General features: G+C 39.4%; 1 protein-coding gene across 15 annotated transcripts in view; it reads left to right on the top strand.

Annotated features, from left to right (window-relative positions):
* SRPK2 (SRSF protein kinase 2) overlaps positions 1-23015 on the top strand; it is a 287057-nt gene that overhangs the window by 106843 nt on the left and 157199 nt on the right. For 8 of the 15 annotated variants that reach the window (XM_038004326.2, XM_007982496.3, XM_073009229.1 and 5 more), the window contains one exon: positions 20098-20161. The exons of 4 other annotated variants lie outside the window; for them this stretch is intronic. In XM_038004326.2, coding sequence (XP_037860254.1) covers positions 20098-20161 — 64 coding nt within the window. Of the gene's footprint in view, positions 1-11668; positions 11755-19914; positions 20162-23015 lie in introns of those variants that run through there. 3 more of the 15 variants (XM_073009232.1, XM_038004330.1, XM_007982494.3) reach the window with 2 other exon arrangements.

Below are 23015 nucleotides of genomic sequence, written 5' to 3'. Positions count from 1 at the left end.
CAAACAGCAAGACAGGAATAAAGTAGACTTAGCCCATTGGGCTAAACTGTTTGGTACTTCATAATGTTGTATAAAGCACCAAAGCCTTGAAAGTAGATTTTACTATTGCTTGCTGCTGTGAAAGATATTTTTATAGAAATAAGGGGCAACTGATACTTGAGGTGAGAGTTTTAGGATTTACAAATGGGAGAAGTGATAATTGACAAATCTCCTGAGGGGTACTGTGTGGGGGTACAGACACAAAATGAATTGTGGTGAATTGACAAGCCTTATAAATAGCTCCATGAAGCTTAATATTTTTCCTTGAGCATGATACAAGATTTTTAAATTTTGCTTTTAAATTTCAATCACCTATTGAATCTTTAATTTTGACTGTATAGTTGGTTATGTTTCTGCCCTACTTTTAAAAGTAGGATTTCTTTGTATGGCATAGAAGGTGCTCTGGGAACAGGCTTTGCCATTATCTCTGGCTGCTTTTCTTACTAGTACATACTTAAGTCCTGCCAGCCACCAAAACCACTCAGATGGCGCACATGAGAGGTTCTCTGTAGCTTTGCATGTGCCATGTTTTTCTGAGTGGGCCCAATCTTCATTTCTTCACTTGGCAAAGTCATTCTGACCTTTATAACCAAGCCCAAATGCCCTTGATGACCGCTCCCTTTCCCCAGTCAGATTGATAACTTCCTCCTTTCATGCTCTGTAGCACAGCTGTGGAGTTAGGTTTTGGTGTTATTCAGCCTGGTTTCTTATCCTGGCTTAGTTACATACTAGCTCTGCAGTTTTTCTTTCCTTTTTTTTTTTTTACCTGGAAAAAAAAAATAGCCCTAATAACTTGTCAGCATTGTAATCATTTTTTGTTTTTTGTTTGTGTTGAGACAGGGTCCCTGTCTGTTGCCCAGGCTGGAGTGCAGTGGCACCATCACGGCTCACTACAGCCTTGACTTCCTGGGCTCAGTCTCCACTTCAGCCTCTTGAGTAGCTGGGACCACAGGCGTACACCACCACACCTGGCTAGATTTTTTGTATTTTTTGTAGAAACGGTGTCTCACCATGTTACGTAAGCTGGTCTTGAACTCCTGGGCTCAAACGACCTGCCTGCCTCGATTTTAATCATTTTAAAGTGTACAGTTTAATAGCTTTTAGCGTATTCACAGTATTTTGAAACTATCGCTATTACATAATTCCAGAGCATTTTCATCACCTCAAAGAGGACCTCTTTGTGTTAGCAAACACTCCTCATTCTCACCCTGCCCTAATCACAATCACTAACCTACTGTCTGTGTTGATGGATTTCTCTATTCTGGACAATTTACACACATGGAATCATACAATATTTGTTATGTGCCTGGCTTATTTGACTTAGCATGATGTTTTCAACGTTCAGCCATGCGGTAGCATGTATTAGTACTCTTTTCTTTTTTTTTTTTTTTTTTATTATACTTTAAGTTCTAGGGTACATGTGCACAACGTACAGGTTTGTTACATATGTATACATGTGCCATGTTGGTGTGCTGCACCCATTAACTCGTCATTTACATTAGGTATATCTCCTAATGCTACCCCCTTCCCACAATAGGACCCAGTGTGTGACGTTCCCCTTCCCGTGTCCAAGTGTTCTCATTGTTCAGTTCCCACCTATGAGTGAGAACATGCAGTATTTCGTTTTCTGTTCTTGCGATAGTTCACTGAGAATGATGGTTTCCAGTTGCATCCATGTCCCTACAAAGGACACGAACACATCCTTTTTTATGGCTGCATAGTATTCCATGGTGTATATGTGCCACATTTTCTTAATCCAGTCTGTCACTGATGGACATTTGGGTTGATTCCAAGTCTTTGCCATTGTGAATAGTGCCACAATAAACATACATGTGCATGTGTCTTTATAGCAGCATGACTTATAATCCTTTGGGTATATACCCAGTAATGGGATGTCTGGGTCAAATGGTATTTCCAGTTCTAGATCCTTGAGGAATCGCCACACCATTTTCCACAATGGTTGAAGTAGTTTACAATCCCACCAACAGTGTAAAAGTGTTCCTATTTCTCCACATCCTCTCCAGCACCTGTTATTTCCTGATTTTTTAATGATTGCCATTCTAACTGGTGTGAGATGGTATCTCATTGTGGTTTTGATTTGCATTTCTCTGATGGCGAGTGATGATGAGCATTTTTTCATGTGTCCGTTGGCTGTATGAATGTCTTCTTTTGAGAAGTGTCTGCCCATATCCTTTGCCCACTTTTTGATGGGGTTGTTTGTTTTTTTCTTGTAAATTTGATTGAGTTCTTTATAGGTTCTGGATATTAGCCCGTTGTCAGATGAGTAGATTGCAAAAATTTTCTCCCATTCTGTAGGTTGCCTGTTCACTCTGATGGTAGTTTCTTTTGCTGTGCAGAAGCTTTTTAGTTTAATTAGATCCCATTTGTCAATTTTGACTTTTGTTGCCGTTGCTTTTGGTGTTTTAGACATGAAGTCCTTGCCCATGCCTATGTCCTGAATGGTATTACCTAGGTTTTTTTCTAGGGTTTTTATGGTTTTAGCTCTAACATTTAAGTCTGTAATCCATCTTGAATTAATTTTTGTATAAGGAGTAAGGAAAGGATCCAGTTTCAGCTTTCTACTTATGGCTAGCCAGTTTTCCCAGCACCATTTATTAAATAGGGAATCGTTTCCCCATTTCTTGTTTTTCTCAGGTTTGTCAAAGATCAGATGGCTGTAGATGTGTGGTATTATTTCTGAGGGCTCTGTTCTGTTCCATTGGTCTATATCTCTGTTTTGGTACCAGTACCATGCTGTTTTGGTTAGTGTAGCCTTGTAGTATAGTTGGAAGTCAGATAGAATGATGCCTCCAGCTTTGTTCTTTTGACTTAGGATTGTCTTGGCAATGTGGGCTCTTTTTTGGTTCCATATGACCTTTAAAGCAGTTTTTTCCAATTCTGTGGAGAAAGTCATTGGTAGCTTGATGGGGATAGCATTGAATCTATAAATTACTTTGGGCAGTATGGCCATTTTCACGATATTGATTCTTCCTATCCATGAGCATGGTATGTTCTTCTGTTTGTTTGTGTCCTCTTTTATTTCACTGAGCAGTGGTTTGTAGTTCTCCTTGAAGAGGTCCTTCACATCCCTTGTAAGTTGGATTCCTAGGTATTTTATTCTCTTCGAAGCTATTGTGAGTGGGAGTTCATTGATGATTTGGCTCTCTGTTTGTCTGTTACTGGTGTATAAGAATGCTTGTGATTTTTGCACATTGATGTTGTATCCTGAGACTTTGCTGAGGTTGCTTATCAGCTTAAGGTGATTTTGGGCTGAGACAAAGGGGTTTTCTAAATATACAATCATGTCATCTGCAAACAGGGACAATTTGACTTCTTCTTTTCCTAACTGAATACCCTTTATTTCTTTCTCTCGCCTGATTGCCCTAGCCAGAACTTCCAACAGTATGTTGAATAGGAGTGGTGAGAGGGCATCCTTGTCTTGTGCCGATTTTCAAAGGGAATGCTTCCAGTTTTTGCCCATTCAGTATGATATTGGCTGTGGGTTTGTCATAAATAGCTCTTATTATTTTGAGATACGTTCCATCAATACCGCATTTATTGAGAGTTTTTAGCATGAAGGGCTGTTGAATTTTGTTAAAGGCCTTTTCTGCATCTATTGAGATAATCATGTGGTTTTTGTCTTTGGTTCTGTTTATATGCTGGATTACATGTATTGATTAGCGTATGTTGAACCAGCCTTGCATCCCAGGGATGAAGGCCACTTCATCATGGTGGACAAACTTTTTGATGTGCTGCCGGATTCAGTTTGCCAGTATTTTATTGAGGATTTTTGTATCGATATTCATCAGGGATATTGGTCTAAAATTCTCTTTTTTTGTTGTATCTCTGTCAGGCTTTGGTATCAGGATGATGTTGGCCTTGTAAAATGAGTTAGGGAGGATTCCCTCTTTTTCTATTGATTGGAATAGTTTCAGTAGGAATGGTACCAACTCCTCCTTGTACCTCTGGTAGAATTCAGCTGTGAATCCGTCTGGTCCTGGACTTTTTTTGGTTGGTAGGCTATTAATTATTGCTTTAATTTCAGAACCTGCTATTGGTCTATTCAGGGATTCAACTTCTTCCTGGTTTAGTCTTGGGAGAGTGTAAGTGTCCAGGAAATTATCCATTTCTTCTAGGTTTTCTAGTTTATTTGCGTAGAAGTGTTTATAGTATTCTCTGATGGTAGTTTGTATTTCTGTGGGTTCGGTAGTGATATCCCCTTTATCATTTTTTATTGTGTCTATTTGGTTTTTCTCTCTTTTCTTCTTAATTAGTCTTGCCAGCAGTCTATCAATTTTGTTGATCTTTTCAAAAAAAAACCAGCTCCTGGATTCATTGATTTTTTGGAGGGTTTTTTGTGTCTCTATCTCCTTCAGTTCTGCTCTGATCTTAGTTATTTCTTGCCTTCTGCTAGCTTTCGAATGTGTTTGCTCTTGCTTCTCTAGTTCTTTTAATTGTGATATTAGGGTATCAATTTTAGATCTTTCCTGCTTTCTCTTGTGGGCATTTAGTGCTATAAATTTCCCTCTACACACTGCTTTAAATGTGTCCCAGAGATTCTGGTATGTTGTATCTTTGTTTTCATTGGTTTCAAAGAACATCTTTATTTCTGCCTTCATTTCGTTATGTACCCAGTAGTCATTCAGGAGCAGGTTTTCAGTTTCCATGTAGTTGAGCAGTTTTGATTGAGTTTCTTAGTCCTGAATTCTAGTTTGATTGAACTGTGTTCTGAGAGACAGTTTGTTATAATTTCTGTTCTTCCACATTTTCTGAGGAGTGCTTTACTTCCAACTGTGTAGTCAATTTTGGAATAAGTGCAATGTGGTACTGAGAAGAATGTGTATTCTGTTGATTTGGGGTGGAGAGTTCTGTAGATGTTTATTAGGTCCGCTTGGTGCAGAGTTGAGTTCAATTCCTGGATATCCTTGTTAACTTTCTGGCTCGTTGATCTGTCTAATGTTGACAGTGGGGTATTAAAGTATCCCATTATTATTGTATGGGAGTCTGAGTCTCTTTGTAAGTCTCTAAGGACTTGCTTTATGAATCTGGGTGCCCCTGTATTGGGTGCATATATATTTAGGATAGTTAGCTCTTCCTGATGAATTGATCCCTTTACCATTATGTAATGGCCTTCTTTGTCTCTTTTGATCGTTGGTAGTTTAAAGTTTGTTTTATCAGAGACTAGGATTGCAACCCCTGCTTTTTTTTGTTTTCCATTTGCTTGGTAGATCTTCCTCCGTCCCTTTATTTTGAGCCTGTGTGTGTCTCAGCATGTGAGATGGGTCTCATGAATACAGCAAACTGATGGGTCTTGACTCTTTATCCAGTTTGCCAGTCTGTGTCTTTTAATTGGACCATTTAGTCTGTTTACATTTAAGGTTAATATTGTTATGTGTGAACTTGATCCTGTCATTATGATACTAGCTTGTTATTTTGCTCGTTAGTTGATGCAGTTTCTTCCTCGCATCGATGGACTTTACATCTTGATATGTTTTTGCAATGGCTGGTACCTGTTGTTCCTTTCCGTGTTTAGTGCTTCCTTCAGGATCTCTTGTAGGACAGGCCTGTTAGTCACAAAATCTCTAAGCATTTGCTTGTCTGTAAAGGATTTTATTTCTCCTCACTTTGAAACTTAGTTTGGCTGGGTATGAAATTCTGGGTTGAAAATTATTTAAGATGTTGAGTATTGGCCCCCACTCTCTTCTGGCTTGAAGAGTTTCTGCCGAGAGATCTGCTGTTAGTCTGATGGGCTTCCCTTTGTGGGTAACCCGACCTTTTTCTCTGGCTGCCCTTAACATTTTTTCCTTCATTTCAACTTTGGTGAATCTGGCAGTTATGTGTCTTGGAGTTGCTCTTCTTGAGGAGTATCTTTGTGGCGTTCTCTGTATTTCCTGAATTTGAATGTTAGCCTGCCTTACTAGGTTGGGGAAGTTCTCCTGGATGATATCCTGCAGAGTATTTTCCAGCTTGGTTCCATTTTCCCCGTCACTTTCAGGTACACCAATCAGACGTAGATTTGGTCTTTTCACATAATCCCATATTTCTTGGAGGCTTTGTTCATTTGTTTTTACTCTTTTTTCTCTACACTTCTCTTCTCGCGTCATTTCATTCATTTGATCCTCAATCGCTGATACTCTTTTTTCCAGTTGATCGAATTAGTTACTGAAGCTTGTGCATTTGTCACGTAATTCTCGTGTTATGGTTTTCATCTCTATCAGTTCTTTTGGTTATTCTAGTTAGTCATTCGTTGAATCGTTTTTCAAGGTTTTCAAGGTTTTTAGTTTCTTTGCGCTGGTTATGTAGTTCCTCCTTTAGCTCTGAGAAATTTGATCAACTGAAGCCTTCTTCTCTCAACTTGTCAAAGTCATTTTCTGTCCAGCTTTGTTCCATTGCTGGCAATGAGCTGTGTTCCTTTGGAGGGGGAGATGCGCTCTGATTTTTTGAATTTCCAGCTTTTCTGCACTGCTTTTTCCCCATCTTTTTTGTTTTATCTGCCTTTGGTCTTTGATGATGGTGATGTACTGATGGGGTTTTGGTGTGAGTGTCCTTTCTGTTTGTTAGTTTTCCTTCTAACAGTCAGGACCCTCAGCTGCAGGTCTGTTGGAGTTTGCTTGAGGTCCACTCCAGACTCCATTTGCCTGGGTATCAGCAGCAGAGGCTGCAGATGACAGAATATTGCTGAACAGCGAGTGTTGCTGGCTGATTCTTGCTCTGTAAGCTTTGTCTCGGGTGTACCCAGCTGTGTGAGGTGTGAGGTGTGAGGTGTCAGTCTGCACCTAGTGGGGGATGTCTCCCAGTTAGGCTTCTCAGGGGTCAGGGACCCACTTGAGCAGGCAGTCTGTCCGTTCTCAGATCTCAGCCTCCACACTGGGAGAACCACTGCTCTCTTCAAAGCTGTCAGACAGGGACATTTACCTCTGCCGAGGTTTCTGCTGCTTTTTGTTTAGCTACGCCCTGTCCCCAGAGGTGGAGTCTACTAGTAGTCTATTTCTTTTACGTATGGATCTACCACATTTTATTTAACATTCCTCGGTTGATGGACATATGGGTTGTTCCCACTTTTTGATTATTATGAGTAATGCTGCTATGAACATTTGTGTACAATTTTTTGTGTGAAGAGTAAGAATATATGTTTTATTTCCCTTGGGTATTTACCTAGGAGGAGAATTGTTGGGTCATATGATAACTCTATAACTCTTGTAAGAATCACCAGAGTGTTTCCAAAGCTATAACATTTAACTTTCTCACCAGCCATGCCTGAAGTCTCAACATTCTCTCTCTCCTCTCCAATAATAGTTATTATCTGTCTTTCTGATTATAGCCCTCTTGGTTGGGAAGTGATATTTCACTGTTACTTTGATTTGCATTTCTGTGATGACAAATGATGTGGAACATCTTTTTGTGTGCTTATTAGCTACTTGTATTTCTTCTTTTGGTACATGTATGTTTAAATCCCTTGCCCACTTTATCATTGGGTTGTTGGGTTTTTAAATTGTTTGATTGTAAGAGTTCTTTGTATATTCTGGATGCTAGTTTTTTTTATCAGTTACATGATTTACAAATATTTTCTCCCATCTTGTGGGTTTTCTTTTTACTTACTTGATAATGCATTTTATTTTGTAATTTAATGTGTTTTATTTTTTGAGACAGAGTCTCACTCTGTTGCCCAGGCTGGAATGCAGTGGCACAATCTCGGCTTGATGCAACCTCTGCTTCCCGGGTTCAAGTGATTCTCATGCCTCAGCCCCCCGAGCAGCTGAGATTACAGATGTTTACCACTACACCAGGCTAATTTTTGTATTTTTAGTAGAGATGGGGTTTTGCCATGTTGGGCAGGCTGGTCTTGAACTCCTGGACTCAAGTGATCTGCCCATCTTGGCTCCCAAAGTGTGGAGATTACAGGTATGAGCCTCTGCCCCGGCCCTTTTATAATGTTTTTTAATGCACAAATGTTTTTAATTTTTATGATATTAAGTTTATTATCTGTTCTTTTATTCCTTGTGCTTTTCATGTCGTACCTAAGAAACTGTAGCCTCATCCAAGGTCATGAAGATTTTATATCTATGTTTTCTTCTAAGAGTTTAATAGTTTTAGCCCTTATATTTAGGTGTTTGATCCATTTTGAACTGATTTTTGTATATGGTGTGAAGGGAAACTCTGACTTTATTCTCATGCATGTAAATATCCAGTTGTCTATCACCATTTGTTGAAGAGAGTATTCTTTTCCTATTAGATGGGAAAATCACTTGATTGTAATGTGAGGGTTTATTTCTGGACTTTCAGTTATCTTTCATCGATTTAAATGTCCGCCCTTAGCCACTTTCCTCACACTTTTCATTCCTATAGCTTTGTAATCAGTTTTGAAGCCAAAACTGACTACTAAGTGTGAGTCCTCCAACTTTTTCTTTTTTCAGGATTGTTTTGGCTATTCTTTGTACCTTGCATTTCCACATGAATTTGATGATCAGCTTGTTCATGTCTGCAAAAAAGGCAGTTGGAATTTTTATCGGGAGATTATGTTGAATTTGTGGATTAATTTGGGGAACATTGCCATCTTAACAATATTAAATCTTCCCATCCATGAACACAGGATGTCTTTCCATTTATTTAGGGCCTTCCTTCCTTCCTTCCTTCCTTCCTTCCTTCCTTCCTTCCTTCCTTCCTCCCTCCCTCCCTCCCTCCCTCCCTCCCTCCCCTTCCTCCCCTTCCTCCCCTTCCTCCTCTTCCTCCCCTTCCTTTCTTTCCTTTGCTTCTTTCTGTTTTCTTTTTTTACTGAGGCGGAGTCTCGCTCTGTTGCCCAGGCTGGCTAATTTTTTGCATTTTTAGTAGAGACGGGGTTTCACCATGTTAGCCAGGATGGTCTTGATTTATTTTTTATTTTTTTTTGAGATGGAGTCTCGCTCTGTCACCCAGCCTGGATTGCAGTGGCGTGATCTCAGCTCACTGCAAGCCCCACCTCCCAGGTTTACTCCATTCTCCTGCCTCAGCCTCCCTAGTAGCTGGGATTATAGGCACCCGCCACCTCGCCCGGCTAGTTTTTCGTATTTTTTAGTAGAGGCGGAGTTTCACCATGTTAGCCAGGATGATTTTGATCTCCTGACCTCATGATCTGCCCATCTCAGCCTCCCAAAGTGCTGGGATTACAGGCTTGAGCCACCGTGCCCGGCCGGTCTTGATTTCTTGACCTTCGTGATCCGCCCGCCTCAACTTCCCAAAGTGCTGGTGTTACAGGTGTGAGCCACCGTGCCCGGCCAGGTCTTTCATTTCTTTCAACAGTATTCTGTAGTTTTTAGTGTACAAGCGTTGTACTTCCTTGATTAAATTTGTAAATATTTTATTTTTGCTGCTTTTGTAAGTGAAACTGTTGAGCTTTGGGATCTTTTTTTTGTTTGTTTTTTGTTTCCCTTAGCAGCAGGGTCTCAGTGTATTGCCCAGGTGGAGTGCAGTGGCTATCCACAGGGGTGATCATAGTGCACTATATCCTCAAACTTCAAGGCTCAAGTGATCCTCCTGCCTCAGTCTCCACGTAGCTAGGACTGCAGACATTTGCCACTGCAACTGGTGGGGAGCAGTGGAGTCTTGAGCAAATTTAGCTTTCAATTTCTATGCATGTTAAATGGAAATTATTAGGTTGGTGCAAATGTAATTGCCGTTTTTGCAGTTGAAAGTTATAGAGCCAGACGCGGTTGCTCATGCTTGTAATCCCAGCACTTTGGGAGGCCGAGGTGGATGGATCACTGGAGGTCAGGAGTTTGAGACCAGCCCGCTGACATGGTGAAACCTGTGTCTACTAAAAATACAAAAATTAGCTGAGCGTGGTGGCCAGTGCCTGTAATCTCAGCTACTCGGGAGGCTGAGGCAGCAGAACTACCTGAACCTGGGAGGCGGAGGTTGCAGTGAACTGAGATCGCACTACTACACTCCAGCTTGGGCGACCTAGCCAGACTCCTGTCTCAGAAAAAGGGGGGGAAAATAACCAAAACCCAAACAACAACAAAAAAGAGGAAAAATGGGTTGAAAGTTAATGTGAGTTGAGAATTAGGGGTACTAATTCTTATGCTTTTTTTTTTTTTTTTTTTTAAATGTCTTGTTTTCTTATACATGTAAATAGCCTCCTAGAATAATTTTACCACCTCTTAACATAATAAAGTTTCTTTCTGGGATGATTGGGTGGGTGTTGGCTTACCAAAGAAGTTAGAAATCAGACATTCATTGCCTTGGTGAATTCACTGTTGTTTGTATGCAAAAATTGCAGATGAAATTAAAACATCTTAATTTTTGACTTTTTTTTTTTTTTTTTTAAAGACAGAGTGTTGCTCTGTCACCCTGGCTGGCATGCAGTGGCATGATCTCAGTCTTCGCTCTCACTGCAACCTCCACCTGCCAGGTTCAAGCAATTCTTGTGCCTCAGTTTCCCAAGTAGTGGGGATTACAGGCATGTGCCACCACACCCGGCTAATTTTTGTATTTTTAGTAGAGATGGAGTTTCATCATATTATCCAGGCTGGTCTCGAATTCCTGACCTCAAGCAGTCTGCCCACTTCAGCCTCCCAAAGTGCTGGGGTACAGACGTGAGCCACTGTGCTCGGCTTAATTTTTGACTTTGTACGTCCCAATATCAGTGAACCAAGTAGTTTCAGTTGTCTTTTAATTAATATCTGGTATGAGAAAACTATCTCTTAAGATTATAAAAATACTTATTTTTTCTGAGTATTACTCTATGATGTAATTTGTAAAATTTATGTGTTGTATCAGTAAAATAAATGATGCTCGTATTTTAAGAATAATGCAGGAAAAGCTTTGAAACTTGGCCTCATACTGAACACAGCATTGGGTGTCAGCTTGAGTGTAACAGCTCATAGCTATCTAAGAACTTGTGTTACGTCTTCTGTCTGCTTGACAGAGTCTGGGAAAAAGAGGCTTTGTTCTGTCAAGAGGCCGGATTAACTATTAGTGATACTTTGCTGTAGTGAGAAACCTTTAGATAGTTTTCAGAGACTGGTTTCACCACATTTCATTGCTAACAGGGGAATGATGGTGAGAGGAATAAAATTAGGAATTTATTTAATACATTGTTGTATTTAGTTCTGAAATTTTATACCAAAACACTGGTAACAAACAGTTTTGGTGAACTGTGAAGTTTTAGTGTATCCATGAGGCCTTTAGACTGGGTGGTCTGAGGTTCCTCTCTGCCTTCTTGCTTGTTGGCTTTCTTTCACACTCTCCTGGGGGTAGGGGAAATAGGGATCCCATTTTTGGAGAGAATGACTCACTTTTCTTGCCAGAACTTAAAAATCAGCGGCAAACCCCTTTTGAACTAGTATTTCTCTTGGGTTATAAATTGTACTCAGAATAATAATTTTAAAAGTAACAGAAAAACATTCCTCTCAAACAGAGTTTCTCATAAGTGGTACCAGCGGCTACCTTGGAAGTTCTAAATCAGAAACCTAACCAGCCTGAGACTACCTCCTTTTCCTCTTTCATTATCTTCCGCCTGCACCAACACCACCTCCTCCCCCTCCCCCCCCCGCCCTCTGCCACCCCCACTGTAAAGTTTGGAGTGAACATGACATAGGCTACGGGCACTGTGTTCAGGAGCACAAACGATCTTGCTTTGGAATTGCAGCAGGGGAAAGCTGGTACTGGCAAAGGCTGCGTTTAAGGAAGTGGGTGGAACTGGGACTTCATCTTGAAAAATGAAATCACAATCTGAAAGTAAGCCTATTTTATTTAAAAAACTTAAATTGTAACAGAAAATATGTACTTATTTTTAGAATGAACTAAGTTTATACCAAGTGTTGATTGTTTTTGGTGTACATTTCCATACTAAGTTGTGTAATAACATGATTGGACATCTTTTGGGTTATAATGCAGCCATAATGAAGGGCATGTTTACTATTTTTTTTTTCTTTTTTTCTTTCTCTCTTTCTCTCCTTCCTTCCCCTTTCCCCTTTCCCCTTCCGCTTTCCTCTTTCCCCTTCCGCACTCCCCCTTACTTCTTTCCCCTTCTGCCTTCCCCCTTGCCCCTTTTCCCTTTTCCCTTTTCCCCTTTCCCCTTTCCCCTTTCCCCTTTCCTTTCTTCTTTTTCTTTCCTTCTTCATGGAGTCTTGCTCTGTTAACCAGGCTGGAGTATAGTGGTATAGTCTCAGCTCACCGCAACCTCCGTCTCCTGAGTCCAAACGATTCTCTTGCCTCAGCTTCCCAAGTAGCTCAGACTACAGCCATGTGTCACAACGCCTGGCTTTTTTTTTTTTTTTTTTTTTTCGTATTTTTATTAGAGGTGGGGCTTCACCGTGTTTGCCAGGCTGGTCTCGAACTGCTGACCTCAGGTGATATCCCAAAGTGCTGGGATTACAGTTGTGAGCCACTGCCCCTGGCCTCATTTTTGCAAATTAAGGGCTTTGTTATGTATTCTCTTTCAGTCTCTAATAATCAGATAATTATCTTTTTTTTTGAAACAGAGTCTCACTGTGTCACCCAGGCTGGAGTGCAGTGGCATGATCTCAGCTCACTGAAACCTCTGCCTCCGGCTCAAGCTATTTTTCTGCCTCAGCCTCCCTAGTAGCTGGAATTATAGGCATGCTCTACCACACCTGGCTACTTTTTGTATTTTTAATAGAGACGGGGTTTCACTTTGTTGGCCAGGCTGGTTTCGAACTCCTGATCTCCAGTGATCTGCCTGCCTCAGCCTCCCAAAGTGCTGGGATTACAGGCATGAGCCCCACCGCGCCCGGCCTCAAATAATTATTCTTGAGGCACTTAGCATGTTATTGTCCTTGTTGATTTTTCTCTTCATTTACAAACCTCATAAACTTCTCCTCTATCCTCATTTATCAATGATTTTGCCTGGAACTCTAGAATTTCTTTAGTATTTTCTGTCAACTTTGTCACTTTTTTCATCTTTTGCAGATTTTAAGTTTTCACTTGGCCCTAGATTTGTATTTTATTGAATTGTTAGACTGTGTGATTATTAATGAGAGTGACAAAGGATTTTGATGGGTGGGGATAAAAGTTAGTGATAACTGGGGATAGTTTTTTGAATGCTCAGTTTACCAATGATGATTTTTATGTTTGCAGAATTTCTGCTTTTCTGTGAATTCTTATAATAGAGGACTTCAGTAATGAACACTGGGATAGCACTCCCTTTTAAGGCTAAACTGGCCTTAGCAGATGTTGGTCAGTTAATCATCCACCCTCCTAGATTACGCAGAGGAATTGCTTTATTCTTGCACCTTTGTGAACATTCCCTTATGAGTCAGTCAGTTTTGAGTCAGGACCTCAATACGTGGCTTCAGATAGTAGTATCAGAAATTGTCACCTGAGCCAGAAAAGCCTCTGCGGGCCTTTTGCATTTTAGTGAGAAGTCTCTTAAAAATACTAAGTTGGAGACACCAAGAAGGGCTCTGTAAGCATGTATCCCGAGGCAGTAGAATGTGTAAACATGTGAAATAGAAGAAGCAGTTAATTGGCAGTGGCAGGAGAAGTAGAATTAGGATGGGAGAGGTGTTGAAACCCCAGAATAGTGGAGCATTAAAGTGGAGAACTATCCCACTGAACACCTGGAAGTATTGATTTGGGAGCTACTCTGACTTCTGAAGAAGCGTGTGGTTTTGAGGCCTGCTGAGGCATTTTCCTCTTAACTTCTAGGTATATTCTTGCAGTATTAACCTGTCATTTCAGGCGACCTTAACTACTCAGGAGGCTGAGGTGGGAGGATTGCTTGAGCCCAGGAGTTTGAGACCCCAATGAGCTATAGTTGCACCATTGCACTTCAGCTTCGGTGACAGGGCAAGGCTCTGTCCCTTAAAAAAAAAAAAAAAAATCTTCCTTATGTACACCCCAAACAAAATTAAGTTTGTGGATGATTATGTAAAGAATTTGGCAAGTGAAAGGAAGCTTATTAAATTTGCCAGAATTATTCCCATGGAAAAAGGACGTAGCTCTAAGAATTTAGGTAGAATAATCTGCCCAGTTATTATGTCTTTTTAAATTTCCACTTCACGTAAGTCAGAGTCCTCATGCCCAGGTTTAGTGATCTGAATGACAAAGGAGCATATCATGCCCACAGCTTCCATGTGTTCTTATGTTCCCCTCACTCCTAGGATTCTAGGTAGATTCAGGGTGGCTCCATTTTTCTCCTAGGATGTCTCTATCTTTGAAGCACCGCCCCTATGGACGTCATTCTGAGTAGAGTTACTGGTAATCTGCTGCTCCTCATCAGGGTTCCAGGGGCTTGGCTTAATGCTGGACTGATAGCCCTTAGTGTTCCAGGAGCCTTAAACTTCTAGTGTGTTACAGCGTAGACAGGTGAAGCGTTAGAGCTACTAGGCCGTTAACTGAAGAGTTAAAAACTGTTCATCTTCATAAGGAGTTTGAGTATCTTTTAAGGTGTGAGTAAAAACGAGAATATAAGAGTTATGAGGAAGATCTGTAGGTTTGATCAAGAGAATGAATGGGGAAATCACAGTGAATTGTTGGCTTTGAGGGATGTATATAAGGAGATGAATAAGAAGAGTATCATGCCCCAAATGATTAGTTGTTTTAATCAGGAAAGCTGATTAATAAGGATGATTTGAATTGATTGGAGATATAAGAAAATAGCATTTTAAAAACTGATTTAAAATAAGGTTGAAATGTCCTACTGTTAACAAAATGCCAGGGGTCTGGTGTAGGTCCTGCTGCTCTCCACACAGAAAGCGAATCACTGGCTGGGCACGGTGGCTCATGCCTGTAATCCCAGCACTTTGGGAGGCTGAGGCAGCCAGTGGATCACTTGAGGTCAGTTTTTGTGTTTATCCAAAAGAACAGCCTATGGGACTATTGGGTGGTTTTACTATTTGGGTTGTTGAGGTTCTTGGAAATTTTACTGTAGGTCTCAGCAACAGTAATCTTCTGGAGAGGATGAAGAATGTGATTGCCTCCAGTAGTTTATCTTCTTGCCCGTTAAATTTCCCCTTTATAAATTCATGTGGTTCAGCTATGATATGATCTCTGAGGATCAGTCTAGTTCTAAAATTGCTTGGATCTTTGATTAAGTGTATCTGGAGTTGTATATTTAAGAATAAATTGACGTAGCTCAATTGTAACTAACATTAGATTGACTGTAACAGGCTGAGAAGATTATGAAGGTGTCTGACGCGCCAGGCTGTCTGAATTGAACAGTCAGGTGCCTGTCCTTAGGGAAGCAGTGGTCTCATGGGGACTGAAACAAGTAATTTATGTATTTTAGTAATTTGGTAATGCAAATATAGAGACGTAGAGGAGGTGAACTTAATTCTGGGAAGGTGTTTGTGTGGAGGGAACATTTGGGACTGGGATTAGAAAAGTGAGTTGGGTAGCTGGGAGTGGTGGTGCCCACCTGTAATCCCAGCTACTTGTGGGGCTGAGGCAGGAGAATCACTTGAACTTGGGAGGCAGAGGTTGCAGTGAGCTGAGATTCCACCACTGCACTCCACCCTGGGTGACAGAATGAGACTCTGTCTCAAAAAAAAAAAAAAAGCGAGTTGGGTGTGCAAGGGAGACAACGGTGGCATTCTAGGGAGAGGAAACTGTATACGACATTTAGTGGCGTGAACAAGCATGGCATACCTGGGGAGCCACATAGAGTAGAACTGAGTATTTCCAGAGCATATGATAATAAGAAAGGGAGAATGGAGGGAAAGATATTTCTTTTTCTTTTCTTTTCTTTTCTTTTCTTTTCTTTTTTTTTTTTTTTTTTGAGACGGAGTCTCTCTCTGTCACCCAGGCTGGAGTGCAGTGGCACGATCTTGGCTCACTACAGCCTCCACCTCCCAGGTTCATGCCATTCTCCTGCCTCAGCCTCCCGAGTACCTGGGACTACAGGCACCCGCCACCGTGCCAGGCTAATTTTTTTTATTTTTAGTAGAGACGAAGTTTCACCGCGTTAGCCAGGATGGTCTCGATCTCCTGACCTTCGTGATCCGCCTGCCTCGGACTCCCAAAGTGCTGGGATTACAGGTGTAAGCCACCATGCCCGGCCGGGAAAGATACTTCAGATGAGATTGGGGAAACTAGCCTGGGATCCCTGAAACATTTGAGGTTTGGTAACGCAATGGCGTTGCTGTTCACTGAGATCAGGAGTATAAAATAAGACATTAGGTTTATAAGTTCATGGGTTCAATTTTAGACATTGCATTCAAGCCGTACAGTGACTGTCTAGGTGAAAATGTCAAGTAGGGGTTGGAGGATATGTGGTTCTGGGTTGTAGGAGAGAATATTGGGCTGGAAACTAAGATACAGTTATCATCAATGCCCTGTAGTTCTTGATGGTGAGGGTGTATGTAGATAGAAGGGTGAGTGAAAAGAGGGTCCTTGTAGGTATCACCAGCATTTAAGGGCTGCATGGAAGATAACGGTTTTGCAAAGTACCCAGAGTTAGGAGGAGAAAGCAAATGTAAAAGCATTAAAAAAAGCCACAAAAACTTATGTCCTCCTATAATGTTATTTAGCAGTTAAAAAACAAAATTATGACTAAAAATAAAGCAACCATAATTTAAAATGTTTATTCAAACTACACAGGAACTGCTTGCCTATTTTCTGTGTGAAATAAGCAAGTGTGGTCTTAAGGTGGGAGTAGGGCAGATGGTAAAGGATTGATTAAAGGCTGAGATGTAGAAGGAGCTGTTGAGTGTACTGTCAAGCATTTTCAGATTATATCCATAGGGAATACAACTATTAAATAAACAGGTTGATGGATTTTTTTTTGCACTCATTGGTCTAAATGTATACATGGAGACAGTGGGTGCTGCTTTGGAAGAAGCAAGAAGTGGTAAGCAAGAGAGTCATTTTAGAATTGTGAAGATGCGTCATTTTAAAATGACAAGAGAGTCATTTTAAAATCTGACTTGTAAAAGCAGACTGGATTTCTGTATCAATTCATAGAACAAAATAAATTCTGGAAGTTTCTAAGATTACATGCAAATACTATTATAAATCATATTAGAGGAAAGTTGGATGAAAATTTTAAAAACTTTTGTGTGAGGAACGCTTTTCTAAGTTTATCAGGAAGACCAGAATTTAACAAGTAAAAGATTGGTTGATTTCATTACAGAAAAATAAAGTGTATAGGGTCCCAGATACTACCCTGGAAGTAATTGAAAAAAATTCCAAAACAACTGACTGATGGAGGGGGAAAGTGTTTGCAGTGTGTGTAAGAAAGTGTCCTGAGCATGGTCAAGGGAACGGATGGCTCAAGAGGTGGACGTTCAAGAGTCTGTGGATTGAGGAGCCTGGAGTCCATAGCCAGGGCTTTTGTAATAAGTCATGTCAGTATGGAAATCCAGGTACCCCCGATTATGGCAGATGTTGTGGTGGAATGGAAATCAGTTAAATGGCTTCTGGAATTCTTCACGAACGTGGGGAATTACCACATCTATGGATGATATGGACAGGGAGGAGTTGATGGTAGCATAGATGGAATATGTGGGCCTCAAAGGATACAGTATCAGAGTGTTAACGTTCCTTGATTTCTGAGTCCTTCTGAAGCTATGAACAAATCTGAAGGTTTAGAGATAAGGTGAAAATGAAGTTAGAAACCTTTTCATGTATTATTAGAATCCTCTTTGGTTGGAGCTTCCAGTGTCACCAGAGTATGGTTTATAGCTTGAACTTTTCTTTCCAGTGTTTACAAGATAGGCATTAACTTCATTAGAGCTGTATAATTTAATCTTGGGCTTTTTCATCTTAAGTGCATTGATTTACGTCGGTATACTGAAGTGTGAACTTTTTGTTGTTTTGGAATAAAAACTTGCCATGATGAAGATGGATTCAAGTGTAATCTCTTTTCTGAAGCAGCGAGTTAATACATGGAACACAATTCTCTAGAAAGGGAGGCTGAGATACAGATTAAAGTTAAGTTCCCACCTGCAGTAACACTACAGTGATAAAAAGGGGGATGCTGAGGTTGATGAGAAGAAGGAGAAGGTGGATTTAAACTATGGGAAAACCGTTTAACATTGGACAGGCCTCGTATCCTTCATTAACTCATTCAGTAAATAATTATTGAGAGATGAGGCAGGGAAGGCTCACCACATCCCAGGCACAATCTACTTTACTTTCATGGGTTATTTTATTAAATCCTCACAACAGCCTTTCAGATATATGTTATTATCCTCATTTTACAGGAGAGGAGATAGAGGCTTTAGAGAGTTTAAGTAATTTCCCCAAGGTCATATAGCTATTAAAAATGGCAGAGGAGGCCTGGTACGGTGGTTCACACCTGTAATCCCAGCAATTTGGGAGGCTGAGGCGGGTGGATCATCTGAGGTCAGGAGTTCAAGACCAGCCTGACCAACATGGTGAAACCCTGTCTCTACTAAAAAGACAAAAAATTAGCTGGGTGTGGTGGTGGGCGCCTGTAATCCCAGCTACTCTGGAGGCTGAGACAGGAGAATGCTGGAACCCGAGAGGCGGAGGTTGCATTGAGCCGAGATTGTGCCATTGCACTCTAGTCTGGGCAAAGAGCGAAACTCCATTTAAAATAAAAAAAGAGGCAGAGGAGCCTCTTCCTAAATCCAAGGCAGAGTCTGAGTTTCTAACACCCTGCTCCTTCCAAAACAAGGGGAGGTGCCCTGCTGAGGGCTTACTGTGGTGCCACGTGCCTAATCCTCAAGGTGAGTCTCAGCACCACCCCAGCTATAGGCGCTGTGCTTTCCTCTCCCAGTGGCTAGGCAGCTTGGCTACAGCCTATGGTAGATTCTGCTCTCTCATCAGCTATTCATGCCGCTTTTACAATGCTTATTGAAGTTACAAGCTTGAAAATTTGGGGAAATTCCTTATTTTAACAACACTGAGAGGATATTTCTGTACAGGTCCATTGTATTTTATAAAACTAATTTTTATTCTTTTTTCTTTTACATCTTCTCATATTCAACTTTGATTTATATAGTCAACATTTTAAAAAATTAAAATTTGCTTTACTGCTTTAAAAAAAAAAAAACTATTGAGGTCTATTTTGAAATCCTGATACTGTTGAAAACATTTTATTGGCACTACTTTATTTTTAATATGTGAACTTTTTATTATGAAAGCACACTTCAGTTTTAAAAATCCAGTTGGAAATACTTGTTAGGGGTAGGAAAACATCTTTACACATGAAATAGTCTGGGTAATAGGACCATGTCAGTTTTATTAACTTAAAATTATGTGCTTTGAGTCAGTCGTTGATGTTTTAAAGGAAACGTATTAGATTGTCTCATTATCTTTTCCCTCTCTTATTTTCACCCTTCCTTCCCTTTTAGTCTATTACCTCCCTTCCAAATCAGTATCAGCAATTGTCTTTTAATTAAGTTGAACCGGCGCATACATTCCTGTTTTAGATGTGTATTGTCAATCCTTTCCTAAAAGGACAAATATATTATCCCTACTCGGTAAATGGGTGTTGCTGTTCACTTATACTGTACTGCTAAGGAGGAGGGGAAAATTAAGGTATAAAATAAAAAGTCTCTTTCTAGAGGAGTTAGGGACACTAGATGTTAAATGTGTCTGTAATTAAACACAATCAAGAAATTAAAGGTTAAACATTTTGAAATCTATACATTGGGGTTCTGGTTTAATATTTCATTCTTAAGTGACAAAAATGATTCACTGAGCCATATTTTTTAGGGCTAGTGAAATAGAAACAGCCAAGGGTTGCATATCTGTTTATTACAGCCTGTGACGTGAATACCCAGGCTTCTCAAATGATCTAGTATATTTAATTCAGATGTTCAAAATGTCTTGTTTGTATTTTATTTTGCTAAATTGAAAATCATCTTGTAGAGCCATGCTAGTTCTACCTTAAAAAAGAAAACACCCCTCTGCTTTAAAGAAATGGTACTTCCTGCTTTCATAAACAGTCATGTGCATAGTTTAGCAAGGCCTGATGCCTCTGGAGCTTTTTCCCTTTATAGCACCATTGAATCCCAGTCCTAACAGAAGTACTGCGAATCTTGTGGCCTCATTCTGAACAAAAGGGATTAGAGAAGAAAAATCTCTTGATATAAGGCTTGAAAGCAAGGGCAGGCAATCTTGGTTGTGAATATTTTCTGATTTTTCCAGAAATCAAGCAGAAGATTGAGCTGCTGATGTCAGTTAACTCTGAGAAGTCGTCCTCTTCAGAAAGGTACAGCTACATCTCTTGCATGAACAATTAATGGTGTAGCATTGCTAAGAAACAAACCAGGACATATTTTTTTTTTTTTCTTGTCAAGTTTGCTATATAACGTATTGTCCTGCATGCTGGTATTGTGCTGTATTGAAGATGTGTATTTGGGCAAGCTGTTCTGCTTTTGCAAAGGGTGATTGATTTTTTAAAGAAAGATTGTAAAGCCTAATCAGCTGCAGCATGCACACCATAACACAGCAGACCGCTGGTTCATGTGTGACAGCTGTTGAAGGCTTTAAAAATAATTTAGCTAAAAAGCAAAAAAGAAAATCTTGCTTTTTGAAAGGGAAATACTGTGAGGTTTTCTTCTTACATTTTGAGGTTGCTGCTTTACAGAATTACGAAGGTTATTTGTAAAATGTAGGTTAAAAATACTTGATTTGGGGTTGTAATACATATTTATTCTTATATGGTAAGGGAGTGCCATTTGTAAATAGCTTAGGAATTGCAAACCCACAGATTAGTCACATTCTGAAAGAGAGATATGATGCTTCTTCAAGTCTGTGCTAGGAAATGGAACAGTCACTGCATGCAGTAATGGTTCATGCCTGCAGGTAAGGACAAAATGACTCAGAAGTATTTTTAAAGCAATTATTTTATCTGTCAATCATGTGATTATATCTGTAAAGAGATATTTCATTAAAATGACTGTTTTGCCTTATAAAAAGCATTAATATATTTTTATCTGAAATCAGAAATAAGGCTATAGTTGCCTATTTTGATATGCAAATATTGTGTTCAGTTCTGTTTACCAAAATTGTGTATACCACATAATGTCTTAAATTGAGGTTCTTGGGCATACAGTTGATGCTTACCTTTCTCTTGGTTACCTAATAGGTTATACTTAATATTGATCTTTTATACTTAAGGTATATGTTGATTTATCTTTTCTAGGGTTAGTTTGCAGGGTTATCTTTTTTGTTCATAGATGTAATATTTAGAAAAAAATGGAGAAATAATGTGGTAGTTAAAGAATGATACAGAAAAAATACAAAAAAATATGAGTTGAAGAACCTACCATGGTAAAATGGATTTATTTAAAGTATGCTAGTATATGAAGGACATAATCTGATGTAAAGTTATTTTAAATTGATTTATTAGTATAATCGGGGGAAAAGCTTCTGGCTATAACTTAGGGCATCACAAATAAAAACGATGTTACTGCTTTTGTTAGAGACTGAAAGTAGAAGATTTTAGGACTGCCAGTGTTTATTTTTGTGTGGCTTCTAACTTCTGGTTTGTGGCTAGCCATCTGATCTTAAGCATTCTGTTTGCTGAAATGAGAAACAGTCTTCAGCCTTGTGAATATTCTGCCAGTAAAATGGTGGTGATGGGAAGGGGAGAAGAGGGTGGTGTGCATAGTGAACAAGCTGGGTGTCAGCTGTAATGTTAGTTTTGTACTAGGAAGAGCACACTTAATGAGATGACAGTAATAATTACATTAGCTTTTTGGAGTATCACAAATTCTTTACTGATAAATTGAGGGTTGGACAGAGTGGCTGAATATTATTGAGAAACAAATTAGGAGTGGATGAGGTTTTCTGGCTAAAAACGTTCTGTGAGGAAAGATACTCTAAGATATTTTGGTGATTTTTATTTACTTACCTACACTCTGGTGGTTATTTTATTTACTTACCTACACTCTGGTGGTTATTTGAAGGAAAGGGAGGATGCACGTGGTCATAATGTTAAAGTTTAGAAATCAGCCACTATTGCTTATAACTTCGTACACAGTTTTACCAGAGATAGAGTTTATGTATTATTATTTCATGGCCATTGTGCTATCCTGACTTAATGATTGATAAATGTAGCTTATAAATCAGACAACACTTTGCAAACATGGAAGCTGTTTGATTAATGTAGATATATTAAAACAAGAAGGTAATCTCCCTCACCCCTACTTTTTATTAAAAGTCATACAGTAATGAACAGTGAAATCATTTGCCTTTTTAATTTGTTTGGAGGAACTGGAAAAATAAGAATCTGAAGTTTAACAAGAATTTATAGCTTGTAACAGTATATCCCATCCAGGAATTAATACCTTATAATATCATGTAGCATTATCATTACATTCTTCAATTGCTTATTCACCAGTCCAGCTAAGAATTTTAAGAATTTTTGCTTTCACTTAAAAAAAAAATTAAAGTTAATGGTTTGAAGCATGGTGCTCTAAATCTTAGAGATATTTGGAATTTGCATATAGTCAGTGTTCCCAACTATCTACTGGTAGAAAAGATGAAGAAATCTGACTTCTTTCTTTAGCGGGGGAGAAACTGCTTGATTGTAAACAAACCAAAAGTTATTGTTCACCGCCACTGATTTTGTTCCTGCAGTATAGAATGATCTTTTGATAATTCAGAAAACTGGGTAGAGAAAAGTACCTCTAAATACAAAATATAAATGCAAAAATGCTGATGTGATTATTTCTAGTAATTTTTCATCTCATTTGTATCCTTCCAAAAGAACTACTAGTCTTGCAAGAGCTTAGTATTGGTTGAATTGTTTTTGTTCAATTTTGTAAAATGGGAAAAGCAAAACAACCTAATTTATTTTTGTAGAATCCTAAGAGTCCTTCATTGAAAAATACACATACGATTTTAAGTAAAATTATACTGTAATTTGAAGGTTGTTTGGGGGGATAAATTGGAAAATATTGTTATCCTAATAGATCTCAATAACACCTTGAAATCTAAAATTATGTTTTTACCTTGAATGGAACAGTGGAGGTCTGTAGAATGCCATTTTGTAGGGGAGTTATGGAGTACTTCTGTTCTGAATGGCTGACTCCTAAGAACAAAACTATCAGGGTTAC

Source organism: Chlorocebus sabaeus, chromosome 21, assembly GCF_047675955.1.
Source record: "Chlorocebus sabaeus isolate Y175 chromosome 21, mChlSab1.0.hap1, whole genome shotgun sequence".
NCBI lineage: Eukaryota > Metazoa > Chordata > Mammalia > Primates > Cercopithecidae > Chlorocebus > Chlorocebus sabaeus.
Note: the sequence above shows the minus strand (reverse complement) of the source record. Positions and strands in the feature narration are given on the sequence as shown.